General features: G+C 35.5%; 2 protein-coding genes across 12 annotated transcripts in view; one reads left to right on the top strand and one right to left on the bottom strand.

Annotated features, from left to right (window-relative positions):
• LOC128873897 (glutamate-gated chloride channel) overlaps positions 1 to 5,185 on the top strand; it is a 50,967-nt gene extending 45,782 nt beyond the window's left edge. For all 11 annotated transcript variants that reach the window (XM_054117891.1, XM_054117890.1, XM_054117886.1 and 8 more), the window contains one exon: positions 1,190 to 5,185. In XM_054117891.1, the coding sequence (XP_053973866.1) occupies positions 1,190 to 1,423 (234 nt within the window). In that variant the 3' untranslated portion in view covers positions 1,424 to 5,185. The remainder of the gene's footprint in view (positions 1 to 1,189) is intronic.
• Positions 5,186 to 8,629: 3,444 nt separating this feature from the next.
• Positions 8,630 to 13,591, bottom strand: LOC128873902 (uncharacterized). Its single transcript, XM_054117906.1, has 3 exons — positions 13,201 to 13,591; positions 12,439 to 13,020; positions 8,630 to 12,354 (listed from the first exon to the last, which is right to left on the bottom strand). The coding sequence occupies exons 1-3, from the start codon at positions 13,266 to 13,268 to the stop codon at positions 12,075 to 12,077; spliced, it is 930 nt and encodes a 309-aa protein (XP_053973881.1). The 5' UTR covers positions 13,269 to 13,591; the 3' UTR covers positions 8,630 to 12,074.
• Positions 13,592 to 16,522: the final 2,931 nt, after the last annotated feature.

Here is a 16,522-nt window from a genome sequence, read left to right as displayed (position 1 = left end):
CGCGCACGAAGTTGCATTTTTTTTTTTCTTGCCTACAAAGAAGAGAAATACATAGAAGGTGTTTTCACCATGAAGAAACGAATTGTGGCCGATAACAAACATGGTTCAAAATTTTGTTTTAGGTCTCCAACAAACGTGCAAAGTTTAAAAAAAGTCGGAATTTTCGAGTTACCAAACTTTCCTTGTGAAATATTTTTGTACGTTTTTTAAAGGCCACTTGAGAATTGAAGTTGCGAAACAAAAATACTTTGAATATTTTCGACCTTACGAATAAAGCAAAAGATTGGTTGGAAAGACTTTCCTGCGCGATTAAAACAAAACGGTGAAAGCTCGTATTTGGAAAGTAAACTAAATAGGATAAATTTGTGACTCGCTGTATTTTATTGGGTTGGTGCATAATTATCCGCCATTGCTTTTTTTAATTTTATTACGAAAAAGAAACATAAAAATTCCACAGAAACATATTTAACTGTTTATTCTGGAGTATTCACCATCGTATTCACCATATACTTCAATTACTGCTTCCCATCGAACGTCTACACGCAGTAATCGACACGAAAAGATCGCGCTAAAAAAACCATATTGTCTTTCACCACGATGCACGTCCGCATGTTGAGCGTCGTGTCGTGGAATCCATCGCCAACAAGAGATGGGATCTGTTCCCACATACGCCACATTCACCGACCGAAGCTCCCATAGACCACGTCCATCGCTCGCTAAAAACTACCAGGCGAATAAAATTTACGACTATTTGGATGACTTGGTGACCGATGTTAGAGCATGGATTGCCTCTAAGAACAACAACTTCTTTACCCGTGGAATCGATTGTCTGCCAAGCAAATGGGAATCAGTAATCGAAGTAGACGGCGAATACACTCCAGAATAAACAATTAAATATGTTTCTGTTGAATCTTCATGTTCAACCCAATAGTTTGAACAAACTAAACTCCCCGAGTCGTTTTTGAAAAAGTGATCAATTTGGCATGAAACGATCCGCAGATAATTTTGTTTACGCAAGCATACTCGGAGACGAGACTACATTGCCACAGAATCAAGTCTGTGAGTCACTGTGTGGTAATTTTAAGAACGGTTTGCTTTCTTTTCTCCGTTTATACGAAGCAATGAAAGGGCATCCGTAGAAAGGTACGACCGCGCGTCTAACGGATCACTATCGTAATCATTTTTTCAGAAACCTCTGGTCCGACAGCCGGAGGATACCATGTCGGTGGATAGAATGCAGCACTGCGAATTACATATGCAACCACGAAAAAAAAACTGCTGCAGGTCGTGGCTGTCCAAGTTCCCAACGAGGTCCAAGCGCATCGACGTCATCTCACGGATCTTCTTCCCAATCGTATTCGCGTTCTTCAACCTCGCGTACTGGTCCACGTACCTGTTTCGGAAGGAAGAGGAAAACGAGTAAATGTCGACGAGGAAGCGCTCGGATCAAGGAACGTGGCACGCGGCCATCCCCATCAATATCACACCAAATCGCATCGTTCGCGTCCTCTTCAGCAACACTATCGTTATAGGCATCGTCATCACTATCACCAACACAACGATCTAGTTGCGATGCAGCCGCAACATCGACCGTTGCCATCGCAGTGCCATCAACATCAGCATCAGCATCAGCATCAGCATCAGCGGCACCACGCGCATCGAAGCCAGCCACGATCGGCGTCCTTTTCGTCTTTGCACAACGAAGGAAGCGGTAGATGTTCGCCGAGAAGCGCACGCCACTCCCGTAGAAGTTCTGCGAGATCATCACCGTCGCCGTCGCCGTCACCCTCGCCATCGCCCTCGCCTACAACGTCGCGTAGAGTGACACCCTCGCCACCCGCGTCCAACGTGCGAACGATCCCCCTTCAAGACTTACGCCATTTTCAACGATTGCCGTCATTCTCACGTTCCGAGAGGTGCTGTTGGGGTCTTCTACCTCGCAGATGGTTCACCTGTCGGGCGAAGGGTAGCGCGAGAATCGATTTCATCTCACGGATCGCTTTCCCTCTCACGTTTATCATGTTCAATCTCGGCTACTGGTCCACCTACCTTTTCCAAGGTGAGGAAAACGTCGGCTTGAATAAATAGACGATCGCTTCGGTAAACGTGACCGAGTCCCATGGATTCGGGTGCCGACAGGGAAACGCCCGATTGAAATCGCTTCCATTCGAATCCAACTTCGAGGTCTTGTCGCTCGTATCGAACGAACTTTGTTTCTTGTGTCTTCTGTCCGTTATTTTCAAAGGGATTGTATAAATAGAGGTAGAGACACTCTAATCAAAGTCACGAAGTAACGTTGCCCGATTCTGATTGGTCGTCGCCAAGTGATCGTACGCAAACTTAGACAGAAACAGAGATACTCTTGCGATGTCTTTTCTCTTTCTTACCATCTTACATTTACACTTACGGAGTCTCCTATGACTTCTTTACCCAATTTGTATAATCTCTTTGCTTATTTTTCCACGACACGTTTAAAAACCAGTGGCGTAGATCTACCATCGTCGAGGCTGAAAATGAAATGAAATTTCGGTGGTCCCATACAGTGGTACATCTCTTTCTTTTCTTTTTCCTCGTCGGAGAAATCGTTGGAAAAACATCCCCGACTTCATGAGGAAGGCCGAGGGCAGTCCATTAATTACGTATAAAATTTCAAATGCCGATATACAGCTGTTGTACACGATTACCAAAGAAACATTTCGTCGTGCATCAACTAGATACAGTAAAGTACTTATCAGATTAAATTAGCTTATATGATGAATTTAAACATTTTAAATTAATTCTTTATGTCAGCAAATGATCTCGTTAGGTCAGCGTTGGAACTTACTACGGTAGAATCAATGTTACGTGAACATGATGTTGCACAAACCATACATTTTCTAATAGAACACTGTATATAAATAAACGTACAAGTGTTTACATATTTCCTTCTATAGGATGAAATCTATTTGCAATCGTTCAATTAACGTAGTAGTACGAAATACTTGTACGTAAACTATGCGACGAGATCTATAACGGCCCCCGATAAAAAAAGTCATCTGCCCAAGAATGTCGACGAATATTAATACTCGTATATTTACTAGGTAGATGTCGCATTAATAAATATTGTTTATTAAAGAAAATAATATTGTAAACTACTTATGGTAGCAAACAATATTTAATTCTGATGTGCTTCGTTAAAAAGTAACTGAAAACATACATATCTACCTAATTTACCTCCTAAAAATATAATTAACAATTTCGCTGGGACAGCATCGCGTCCGATCTTTGGTAACCGAACCTAGGTTTAAATTTTTCAATTTCAGTCGATTTGAAGTAATTTAAAAACACGTAATCATGGTATAAAATTGAAAGGAATGCGAAAGAGATATACCCGGAACGGCAGGTACTAATTAAATTGAACAAATACATCGTTAAAGAAATAACCATACCGGAGTCCTCGATGGGTCTTTTGCAGTAGTCAGAAGGTTAAATTAATAATACGGTTATCGAATTGTGAAACTTGAGTTTGGGGTCCCCTTTGGTCAAGATCCGATGGAAATGGCGCCACTGTCGATAACGATGAAAAGAATGCGGAAGATCATGTCTTGTAACAGCGGTGTCGTGTATTATGATCGATACAAGAAACATGGTCCGTATAAACCCTGCACATCTATGTAACAACAGTAACGTGCATTTCGACGAAAGACTTTTCAATAATCTGTGTCCGAAGTTCGAATATCGTAAAGATCGAAAAAGCGCAACGAAATGACAACATTTTGTATGGCCGGAAATAGTTGACGTATATATTAAGGTGGTCCTTATTTCAATGATTTTTTAAATCTCTGTTACGGACTCGTTAAATACCTTGCAAATATATATATAAAAAAAATGTTCGGAAAATCAAAGCTCTCAAGTTTAACATTAACACGTGCTTCAATCCTCCGAAAGATTTAAATGGAGAATACATGGATTACCTTCTTTTTTTATAACTCCGGTAAAAATTGATGATATGATTTGAAATTTGACAAAATTATTACTCATAACAATAGAAAAATGTAATATTGTAATGTTATTTTAAATATTTTGATTATTTTTTAAATCGGTGCTGTAAAACGAATTTGATTAATATTATATAAATTGTTTAATTTGAAATGATTTCTCACTTTTTTTGTTTAATAACAATTGAAGAATTTTGGATGTGTCAAATTTTTGAATTACGTATGAAAGAATATTTGTTAGTGGAACTTTTATAAGAAATCATAGATAAGTGCATATTTAAAACCATATTTACAGAACTGGAATATACGGAAATAATTAATATAAATAATTGAAATTTTTAGGGCTTGTTTTTATTATTATAAGTAATAACTCTGCCAAATCTCAAATCATTAATGTTAAAATTAACAGCTCAAATTTTGCCCGAAGTTTTTTTTGTATATATTTACAAGGTATTTAGTGGGTGCGTTACATAGATTTCAAAAATCATTGAAATAAGGAACATCCTAATATATTCCTCAACTATATCAGGTAAAAACGAATATAAAATGAACAAAAATGGCGATGAAAATGGTATAAGGAATCGACTCTTAGCGAGCGAGCACGTAACATATTACATACACACACATTCATATACACCTGTAACATAATCGGAAGACCGCGCGCCACAGGATGAAAATCAATGTAGTGGGCCCTGTATAGCCACGGCCTGTTAACGAACTACATCCGAATAAATTTATAAATATTATACGTAATATAATTGACAAGTAAATCGTTAATGCAACAATGATTCCTGTGTATAAAAAAGTCCTCAGTCTACAGTAACAGTAAGTCAACGTTAAAACACTTTTCCACTTAAAGGATCAACATTGATTTGAAGTGAAATGAACAAAAAAAGAGTAAAAAAAAGAAGAAAAAAACAGAAACGAAATCAAACGAAAATTGTAAACGACGATCTCGAGTGTACGCAATTAACCGATATTGCGATACCAATTATCACGAATGGTACACGTAGGGAATAATTTGCGATCGAGCAGTAGTAGGTACCACGCGAAACAGTAAAATTTGTTGTACTCTACCCCCTGGACTTTTCGTGATCTCGGTTTGAGCCGGGATCTCTCGTATTGCTCATCGATCGGTCGAGACTGAGGATATCGTTCAATGTGAAGTATATAAGTTGGAAGAAATAAAAAAAAAAAAAAAAAAAAAATTAAGTAACGGATCTAACGAAAGCGATTCACCGACACGGAGCATAGAACTTTATTTCCGCGCAAGTGTATCGCGAGCGTTGTCAATACCCTTGAAAGAAACCAAAAAAAAGTAAACAGAAAAAAAATTAAAAAAAAAAAAAGTATATTGCAAATTACGAAGGAGCAAACAAAGTATGAGGAAGAAGCGAAGGAAATAGTTTTAGTTTATCCATGCGTGCTTTGTTTAATCGTTATCATATCGATTGCCGAGTCCCGACGATTCGACAAACGAGATTCTCTGTCGAGCGTACTTCATTTTACAGCGGATTCAACGAGGATCCATTTTACTCCTTTTTTTCCCGTCTTTCGCGCGAACGAAATTTCTATCGAACGTTAGCGAGCACAAATAGATTTTATTTAACGAAGGGATCGTAGAACGAGTTCCCGAATCCTTCGACGTTCCGTGTTTCATCTTTTGTCGTTAAACCGCTACCGATTCGTTACCAGTTCGATTTATAGAAGCTTAGATCGAAGGGACGAGAGAACAACACGAGGCGGAAGAAAAATATCAAGCGTGTAATAGTGCAACTATCGCGTGAAAATGTTGTGCTAATTTTACCATCATTTTTACGCTGTATACGCACGCCTTTGATTTTGCTCATTCTCAGATTCGTTCGTATAGCACAGGCATGTCCAAACTTTAGTTCCGGAGCTTAGGTACCTCCCCCCACTCTGTCACGTTACCATAATACCACACGCCAGCTAAAGATGGGCAACATTTTATTCGAATAGTAATAATAATAATATTAATATTAATATTAATAATAATAACAATAATAATAATGGTAATGGTAATAATAATAATCATAATTATAATAATAATAATAATAATAAGACTTTATTGTACCAAGATTGTATACATTAAGAAATTTAGTATGGAGTGAAGAGAATGAAAATTAATGAATAGAAATAAAAATAAGTATACGTTCGGGAAAAAGGCAAGGTGCAATTAGATTAATCTAACCTTGATAGATAACCCAAAAAACCAACGTATAGCAATAAATTCGTGACATTTATTCGATCGGACAATTTTCAACGGTTTACATTCTTGTTTATACATTGTGAAATATTTCATTCCATATTTGATATTCTAATTTTTATTCGACGAGTAACGGATAAACGGTCGTTTATCTATCGTTTGTTATTCGAAATTTTTATCTAGATAAGAATTTTATCCATCTCCGATGTCGCGATATAGGATGAGCGCCCAATTCCAAGGTCTCCAAACAAAAGTAGGGTACCGTCATTCATTTTTTCCAGAGATGGCCAAAATTTCATTGAAATAATAGATCACGAATAAAAACATTGTACAGACATTTATTCGTGGTAAATAAAAAAATAAAAATTTATCCGATCGAACCGTTTCTCGGATAAATGTTTATCCCTTCGATATGAGATATAATTTCGCTCTGTAATTGAAATTTTAATTTTCATTCAACCAGTAACGAATTAAAGATGGTTTATCCTTTATTCACCATCAGAAGTTTTTATCTAGATGAGAATTTTGTCTGTTTCTGATTTTACCGAGCAAAATGTTCAACGGATTATTAAACGAAATTTGATTCGAATAGTAGAACATAAATAAAAACTGTGTAACGCTTTATTTACAATTTTTATTCGATCGAACAGTTATTCGGATAACTATTATTTGTTCAACGCAGGGCCGTGCATAGATATTTCGAAACCCAGGACGACAATGAAACGTTCTTTTCGCAGTGAATACGTAAATATGCATTGTTTACATTATCTGGAATTTTCGAACAAAAAATCGAATTACGTGTAACCATTTTTTGCGATCATGTCTATTATCGTCGACATAATATAATAATTCGAAGATAAGGAGAAATTGTGAAACGTCGGAGTATGTTATCTAGAAAACATGGCTATAATCTGATTTACTTTAATTTTAATACTGCGCCCGGGAGCACGTCCTGCCTTCTCATGGCTTTGGTTCGGTATGAAACACAATTTAATTTTCTAATCGTTATTATTTAACACTTTGTATGAAACAAATAGTAGACTAAAAGTTTATCATTCATTCATAATTCGAAATTTTTTATGTAGAGGAGAATTTTGCCCATCTCCAAGCTTCGGTGATTTTTGTTTCTCGACAGCGACGCGTGAAAAAGGAAACGTAGCCATCATAAGGGGCACCTCCCACCCCCCCGCCCGCCCCCTACCGCCCCTACCCCGCCGCCGTGGACATGCCTGGATATAGCACAATGTCGGATCAGTATAACGTCCTGCTCAATAACGACTGACATAAACCAATTATGCTGATTAATTGTATATACATATTCTTATCGTGAATAATGAAGTACCGCGCTGAATGAATTCCCGAGTTTTAAACTGAGATTCGACTTTATCGAAATTTATGCGTCGTAATCGCAGATATAATTACATATAATCCGATCGTAACGTATCATTGTCGTCGAGAGCTCTCTGGCAGTGGGATTTTACGGAAAAAAAAACAAAGAAAGAAAAAAAAACACAGAAAGCGACACAGTTATCGAACGCATTTTAACTGTAATCATCGTCACTGTTTAGGAGATATTCAATGGAAGGGTAAACGAATCGCCGGACTGGTCGTATAAATAATACGATATATATATTATAATCTGCGACAATGCGCATCACCGTTCATTCTTCGTAATTCAAACCAGGCAATCACGTTCATGTTTTATATTATTGAGGATTAGTTGGACCGCTCCGAGGTGTGCGTTTGAATTTAATCCGCGATGGGCAACATGCAAAATTTCGTAGCGATGCAACCTTACGGAAGTTTTATTTATTATTTTATTCATTTAGTACGTTTGTTTATTCAGTGATACAAGTAGCGTCGTATCGTTAAGATCTTTGGTACGATTGTCGACTTTTATGGGAAGCGTAGTGAATTTTTTATTTGAACCACTTACCTAGTTTCTCGTAACTACACAGTCGATCAACTACGAGTTTGTTAATTTTCGAACACGTTAGTTGGCCGAGATAATTACATTACGGTGTTTCGAAGTGTAAGTATTACACGATGTTTTCTGTTTTCCAATGCTACTTGGAATTTATTTTTTGTTCTTCGCCCTATATTTCATAAAATTCATATCATACCAAACGTTATTATTAAATGTAATATTTATAAAAATTTCTCATGTTCTTATATATACTTATCCCGTTTATATCGATGCGATACTTGCTTTTAGAATGAGTTTTCTAAATTACTTCTTTATTTCATTAACGACAAATTATTTGTTTGTTTTGTAATTCGCTTTCTGTAACATTAATAAATAGTAACAAAGAAAATTTGGTTATTTCCGAGCTACTTTTACTTAATATTTTGACAACGACAAGTTTTTTCTTTTCATTTGAGAAAAACGTTTACTTATAGATAATAAATGATTACCCGTAATTTATTCACTTATGATATTGTGAAACTACGTTATACTCTTAGAAAAAGGCTATTTGGATTATTTAAAATTATTTACTATTTTCCTGTGAAATATTTGTTTTTGCTGTATGTTGCATGCGTGGGATACTTGTAACATTAATATTTAGTAATTTTTATATAATATTCGCAATGTATCAATATTCAAAGTTATTTACTTGACGACTTCTCAAACATAGATTTCTAATCACCGTCGTAATCCAATTTTGGGGGGAAAAATGGATCTTGGGGAACCAGATTGTTCTATAAAAGCACTTCGGAAGGCCATTTAAATTCTTTCAAAGAAACACACTCGTTATTCTGAACAAAATAAATGTTTATTGCATGTTATTGGTATATCGTAAAGGGCCGTTCATTAATTACGTAAGGGTCTCGAGGAGGGGTGTGTGTGTGTGTGTGTGAGTAAAAGAATCTCGTGAAAAATTCTTTAATTTCATTAAAAAGAAACAAGATTGCACGATATTGTTTCATTCTTCTTTTGCATTATATATATGAAGTTTTCCACAAACATATCGTATTCAGATTATTTAATTCCTGTTTGATTTCGTAAAATTATGTGCTAACCATTTGTTCGGTTACGTAAAGATTCTCATATCCGAACATTTTTGTCTTCGTACCAGTCGACGGTTGCTCTACTGTATTTCTAGAGTGATTGTTTCGGAATAGTAAACGTTTCCGTAAGATTGCATCGAGTGGTGTTTCCGTTGTAGTCGTTTTGTCAAAAATTGTGACAAAGAAATGCCTGGTGCGGTCCTAACCTTATCGTTGTCGTGTTACAAAATCTAGCCGAACCAAAAAAAAAAAAAAAATGAAAAAAAAAATGAAAAAACAAGGAAAAAAGAAGAAAAGACGAATTAAGAAATCGAGAAATGACGTTTTTTTTCCGTTCGATTCGGGATTTTAGTAAAGCGAGCGATCACCTTGCGAAACGTACGTATTATTTTTCACGATATTACGAGGACGAAAGAATGGCGATTTTGATGTATAGAATAAAAACATAGGACTGGGATGCACGCAATTTTTTAAGCGTAAAAAACACTGTGCTTGCCGTGGGCCAATAGTCGAAGGCAGAATAAGGGATAAAACAAAGAATACTATAACGACTGTAACTATAGTCGTTACGAAACGATAAAAAAGTGTTTTCAAGATGAAAAATATTTAAACGCGTAAAATCAAAAATAATTTACCGGACAGCTATTGGCGACAACTTCACGCAGTACGTCGACCCCATGAATCGATCTCTTTACCGCGGCAAACAATCTAACGGAACAATCGATAAATCAAATTTTGAATAGCGAGTGTCAAACGCACTTCGGTTCGTTACAACCTGAGCTGGGTAAAAGTAAAATCGACGGGCAAGTATCTGAAATACTATATTAGGTGTAAACGAGCCTAAAATAACATTTCGGATGTACAATGTGTAAACCGACGGAACAAGATGATTTCTAAAATCAAGTAAACGGCGTCGTTACAGTTTATACTTTCGAAACGTCGAATCTTTTTCTTTTCATTATTGGAACGTTCGAAATACATGAAATATCTTAAAAATATAATAATCTATGTAGCAATGTTTTACCCAGGTCTGGTTATAGCACCGTCGCCGGGGTCGTAGTATGTAGCAAATGTATCAGAGCACTGAAACAGAATGAAATTTAAAAACAGGAACGCTTGTGTTTTGCAATTCTCACATAAACCGGACAAAATGTTTTAACCCTTTGGCCACGGGACGATTTTTGACGAAGTTTTAAAAAATATCACCTTATAGAGAATGATGAGATGAAACATGTTTATATTTGCAGTTTATTCATATGACATTTAGTTTCAAAAATGAATATTAAAAACTTAAAAGTCCTTTTTCCTGAAATCCAATTACATTTACATCGATGAAAATGAAAAGCATCGTTATCGTTAAAGCATCGAAAAAGCTAGTAAATTATAAATATAAAATGTTTTATCTTGTCATTCTCTACAAGGTGATACTTTTTAAAAATTGTTTCGACGAAGTTAAAAACTTCTCTGATTCTAATTTTCGAGGGCGGATATATACGCCCCCCGCAGTCAAAGGGTTATCGAGCGAAATTCTTGCATAACGTGGTCCGGGGTCGAAAGTAATAATTTCATCATAGTCGTGATATTTCAGTGTTGCTGTAAATAAAATCGATATTATTAATGAAAAGTCAAAGAGAAAGAAAATATTCCAATTGATCTCTATACTAGGCCAGATGTAATGGAGTTTTGAGTAAAAAAAAAATCAGAAGTATTTATTGGCTGATGTTCCTTGTAAATTACTATGAAAAAGAAACTTGATGACATTGAAAAGTTACTTTGCAAACTGCAATTATTGTTCTTTATTCTACACTCAACGCTGGCATACGCGTCTATAACACATTTTCAAACATTCAGCTTGTTACTTTCGCCCTCTATCACTTTTAACCCGGGTCTATACCACCTTTGCAGTAGGAACTACTAAAATCCTTTTTCTCCATAATATATCCAGTGTTAATTGGCAACCAATGCTCCACGTGAGCGATCCCCCTAAACAATGTAAAGATATATTTACAAAAGTAAATATGATACCTACAAAAATAATCAGACTCACATAGATAGATCTTTTTCGAATTTATTTAAAACTGAGAATCGTTTATCGAACACTAGAGCAACCAGAAATTATCAAGGAATCATCGAATCGTTTACACGTGCAAAATAATAAAACATTACTTTATTTGGATTATTTTAAACTTACTACAACTCATTATTTGTGTATAGGACATAGGATTGTTATCGAAAAAGCAAGATATTTTTCATTTCAAAACTAAACGTTTGAACATTTTATTTTTCATGCTTTATTGTGTTTACTATGTAACGTAAGTACACAATGCTTCGCAACGTAATTTAAGGTATGTAATATGTTCAAACAGCAGAGGAATATATTCATCAATGAAGCACAAATGTTGAATTTACAGAAAAAACAATAAAGTGAAAACGATTAATTAATTTATATGTTCCTAATATAAAATTCACTGTCAGATATACAGTCGTCTCCGAAGGTAAGTAAATATCATCTGTGTGTACGTTCATTAACTAAACCTAATTTATTATAAAAGTTTCTATAATAAAAACTTAACTAATCTAGGGCATTCACATTTTACACACTTGTGCATTAAAATTAAAACTAAATTATACAATAAATTGTATATCTATAGAAATCTTATTTTACAAATATCACAAGATAAAAAATACAATTATTTCATTTAAATAATATTGTGTATACTATTTGTATGATTCACAATGATCACATAAATCAAATTTAAACAATTACTATAAAAATTTCTGATTGTGGATCACTGTATAAATACAAAATTGATAACCAATAATGTCTACACTAAAATGGTCGTTTAAAAAATATGAAAATATTATAAAACGACCTCTAAAAACTCAGAGCCACAGAAAGCATCTTTATCTTGTAAACTCTTGATAAGTTCTTTAAAAGTACCAATTTGTTTCTTCCTTCTCCAACTTTTTTTCCTAGCACCTGCTATTTGTCTATTTTTATAAAGCATCAATTTAACAAAACGTCTCCATGCTTCATCTGAAACAAAGTCTTGTTTCGAGACATGAGAAGGTTGAACTCCATCCATAAAACAAAATTTTTTATTTGGTATATCACTTTCAGCATCATTTATTGTTCGTTTTCTGAAAATATTTTTAAATATACAATTCCGAGTATAAAATAATTAATGGTAATATTAATAACTCAAAATATTAAGAAATATTTACCTTTTCGAACTCGTACTGTTCTTGTCATTTGAAGTCTTTTCAATATGTTCTGGTTGTGAAGTTGAGTCATTAAAAGAACTTTCTGTTACAGGTTTTATATCACAATCTTCCAATGAATCACTTTCATTAACACTACTGTAAGTATTATCTTGAATACTTGAATCAGTAACAATATTATTTATATTTCTTGATGACTCTAATGAATTATTAAAGGAAAGATCATCCACCTCTTCCTTGTAAATCTTATTGCAAATCTCTCCTACTGTAGTCGTATTATTTGTATTTGTTGACAACTCCAATGAATTATTGAACGTAAATTCATCCACCTCTTCCTTACAAATCTTATCACAAGTCTCTTCTACTACAGATGGTATCACAATATTATTAGTAATATTTTTTATACAACATTTATTGAGAATAGGTACTGCAGTTGATAACAGCCTTTTGGTGACTGTATATCCATCAGTTTGATGATATGCATCATCTTCAAAGTGATCGCTACAAACAGTTGAGATTTTCTTAATATCCGTTACTCCAATAGCTTGCATCCACTTCTGTTTCAGTTCATTGTTTGCAGGAAATCTACAATTTATAAAAATATTGCAATTAATAAAGAATCTAAGGAATATATCAGTTATTTAAATAGTCATAATTAAAAATAAAGATTGGCAAAACTACCATAACCTAACATTATTATTTACATGATGCAACATAATATATAAATATTTAATTATTGTAATACATTGTACATATAATTCTTACTTGTGAAAACTACGAGTGTGATCACCAGGAATAGGTTGTTTTTTGCAAACTATACAAGTTTTCGTCATTTTATATTATTCGCATTTAGGTACATTTAGTTTACATTATCATAATCACTAAACTATCAAAACAAACCATCATGTTCTCTTTTGGTCACACAATCACAACATAATACACATGGTTGGTTGGTTTATTTTCTTTTATTTTGTTTGTTTTTGTATTCAACAGTGCATGGGCAAGGATGCCCACATACCACTCCTCTTTCTGTATGATTGATTTTGGGCATTGGCTCCAAGAACGACAACAAGGCAGTTCCCTATGAAAGTCACTAACGCGCTCTTGTCAGTGGTTATCTACCGTTACAAATAGGAAAGTTATCCGATGGCTGAAATACTCTTCAGATAAAACAGGTATCTGTATTCGTAAAATAAAATTTGTTCGAATAAATGTTATTCTCCGTTATACTTCTTGATTTTCTCATCTTATTTCCCATTATAAATAAATTTACGGTAATATCATGTCTTAAATAATATACAGTGGTTTCAGACATGGGAGTAGTGAAACTATCTTCGTAATTTCAAAGTGCCAGACTATTTGAATTCTATTCATATAAATACAATTTAAAAATAATTTGTAATTTGAAATGTTAGTAAATAGTAATTTATAAGTGATATGTGATAAATTATCACTGATAATAATTTAAATTGATCTTTATTATTGTTACTAACTCAAAACTGCTATTTACTTAACTTTCTGGAGATAGAATTTTGCCTTTTCATACGTTTTTAATATAATTATAGATTAAAAATATTGTAAGGAGAATAATTTATCAAGGTAATAAATCGATTACTTTTATGCTTGAACGATACGTTACCGACCGAGAGGTTGAGCTATACATAGAGTTGGGAGGACTGCCACCGATGGCGCCACTACATTCAACTATAAAGCTATTACCTATTTTGAATTCATTGCCGGATTCCCGTAGAAGTTAAATAAATTAAAATAAATCCATTAAGGGGAGGATAAATGTTTTCGGTGTTCAACCCCAGAGAATCATTCGATTTCTTTAAAATATTTAACCCTCCTCCCTTACGGTGGGTCGGATTCGACCTTGCCACAAAAAACGCATTTATCACGTACAAGTAGGTGTATTACTCACTAAAAAAGCTTCTTTTTTAAAACCAAATTAATTTTTATTTATAACCTTTGGGTGATTTCAGTCTTGCTGTGTTATCACCCTTAAAGTTTCTTAAAAAATTAAGCAATTCAGCTCACAATTGCCACGTTTCTCTACTATCGCGACAAACTATAACTGTCCCTGTAGTAGGGACTTATCAAAACTACATATCAACAACGTAGAGTTTGTCGCATCTTCTCAAAGCATGATCAAACAAGAACAGATCCTCAAAAGAACACACCTACTCCGATCAGAAGACTTTTTCTCTTCTCTCTCGGTACGCTAAATCGCCGGATTTACGCGTCCTGGCCCCCACCCATTCCCCCGTTCTACTCTTGGTGGCGTAAACTACATTATACGATATTCGAGAAAATCGAGAGCACATCCTGTCGAAGGAACGCGCCGGTCTGAGCCCTAGGGCCAACAATGGGGGCCAGATTTTGCGCCATTCTGTCGCTGGGGGATAGCATTACCGGCCGATACGATCACGCGCTTTCAGCAGCTTTCAGATCCTATCTTCGGATATCTTTTTCCCTCTCGGTGAGCGCGGAACCCAGCCCGGAACTACCGAATTTCGCAACGGGCCTCGGAATCGAGAGTAATTACAAGGATTTACCCTCCTGGTGTTTCGTTTTCTCTTCTTTATTTCAGCCCCCATTCAAAATTTCTTCCAACGCGAGTGTCCGTACTTCTTTCTGTGTTTGTTTCCCTCGAGAACGGATGGTAATTGCAGCGCATACGTTTAGGGGGTTGCGAATTATGAAAACTGAAAAGGGTTCGGCGAATAGCTGGGAGTTTAAAGGGGTATTGTAGTCTAGAACTTTGAAAATATCGATTCTCTTTTTTCTAGCACTTTTACAAAGTGTAGATCTTTGAAAATGTTAGGGTTTATAGCGGTGTAAGGTTTAATTTCTTGAGATAGTCAAATACTCAGTTTGTAGTTTTCATATAATGGGTGTTCAAAAAGGTTCGTGGCGTTTTGTCGCTAGATGGATTTAACGTCGCATATATTTTTGTTTACACGTAACCTATTGGAACATACTAGATGCCATTTATAAGGTTACAGTTGATATTATGGATAGAAAAAACAGGTATCAAATTTGTTTATTGGCTCAACAGTAATAACGTCTTGAACGCGGAGATGAATAATAAGAAAATTCGCTACATTTTACAATATCACTTCGATCAAGGCGAGAACGCTACGCAGGCTTGTGAACAAATTTGTGGTGTTTACGGACAAAATGCTCTATCAAAATGTTGATATCAAAGATGCATCACGCTGTGGTCGACCAATCACAGAACGATGCGATGAAATCATGCAAATGGTTGAGAAACGCCACGAACTTTTTCGAATACCCGATATATGTTTAAACTCTGCTTCCCAGTAAACAAGTTGTTGTACGAAAGAACACTGGTGGCCATGATATCTGTTAAAAACACGTGACAGTTATTAGCGTGGAAGATCAGTGGCACAAAGAACCCATAGGATGCGAATCGATATAAAGAAGGCAGCACTAAACGAAGGGAGATCATGGATCGATGAGCCAGACGTATTAATCCTTGGTCGTACTATGGCTATGTTATTCACTGTGGTCCATTGTGTGCCAGGATTGTTAAATTTCGGCAGAAGCTGGTTTAAATACGGCTCTGCTTCTGTATTTACCGCCGCGGAAACGACATTATTGGCGATACGATCGCGTGTGCTTTTAGCAGCTTTCAGATTTTATCGACGTTGCGCATGAATAGTCGATTTTTTTTCGGCTCGCGTAACCAGCGAGCAACTGATTCGCAACCAGAGCGAAATGCCGGAAAGCACACCGATCGGTCAGCCTTTCTGTGTTTCCTCTGTTTCGCATCGTTTCTATATCGACGCAACGGCTATCGTTGGACCGTTCCGATCTTCCCGAAGGACGCGCAAAATAGACTACCGTCAAAAGAGAGATTTTCCGCGGTCTGGGGGAAAATTTTCCAATTTTTACACCAGATTCCTACGTTCCAGTGATCAATGAAACGGATCGATCCACGAGTTCGCGAAATTTTGAATTTCGTCGAAATATCACGGGGAGAAACTTGTACTGGTTTTTATTACAACCGTAGAGTTTTGGAATTTTTGTGAGGTTTTCTCTTGGTCTATGAAACTATTAA

This window comes from Hylaeus volcanicus, chromosome 3, assembly GCF_026283585.1.
Source record: "Hylaeus volcanicus isolate JK05 chromosome 3, UHH_iyHylVolc1.0_haploid, whole genome shotgun sequence".
Taxonomy (NCBI): Eukaryota; Metazoa; Arthropoda; class Insecta; order Hymenoptera; family Colletidae; genus Hylaeus; species Hylaeus volcanicus.
This window is presented reverse-complemented; position numbering and strand designations above follow the sequence as displayed.

Excerpts from the sequence above, each read along its gene's own strand:
- LOC128873902 (XM_054117906.1), bottom strand. The coding sequence starts at position 13,268 with ATGACGAAAACTTGTATAGTTTGCAAAAAACAACCTATTCCTGGTGAT. Across the intron at positions 13,021-13,200 it reads CACACTCGTAGTTTTCACAA|ATTTCCTGCAAACAATGAAC; the intron begins GTAAGAATTATA and ends TATAAATTGTAG. Across the intron at positions 12,355-12,438 it reads AACAGTACGAGTTCGAAAAG|AAAACGAACAATAAATGATG; the intron begins GTAAATATTTCT and ends AAATATTTTCAG.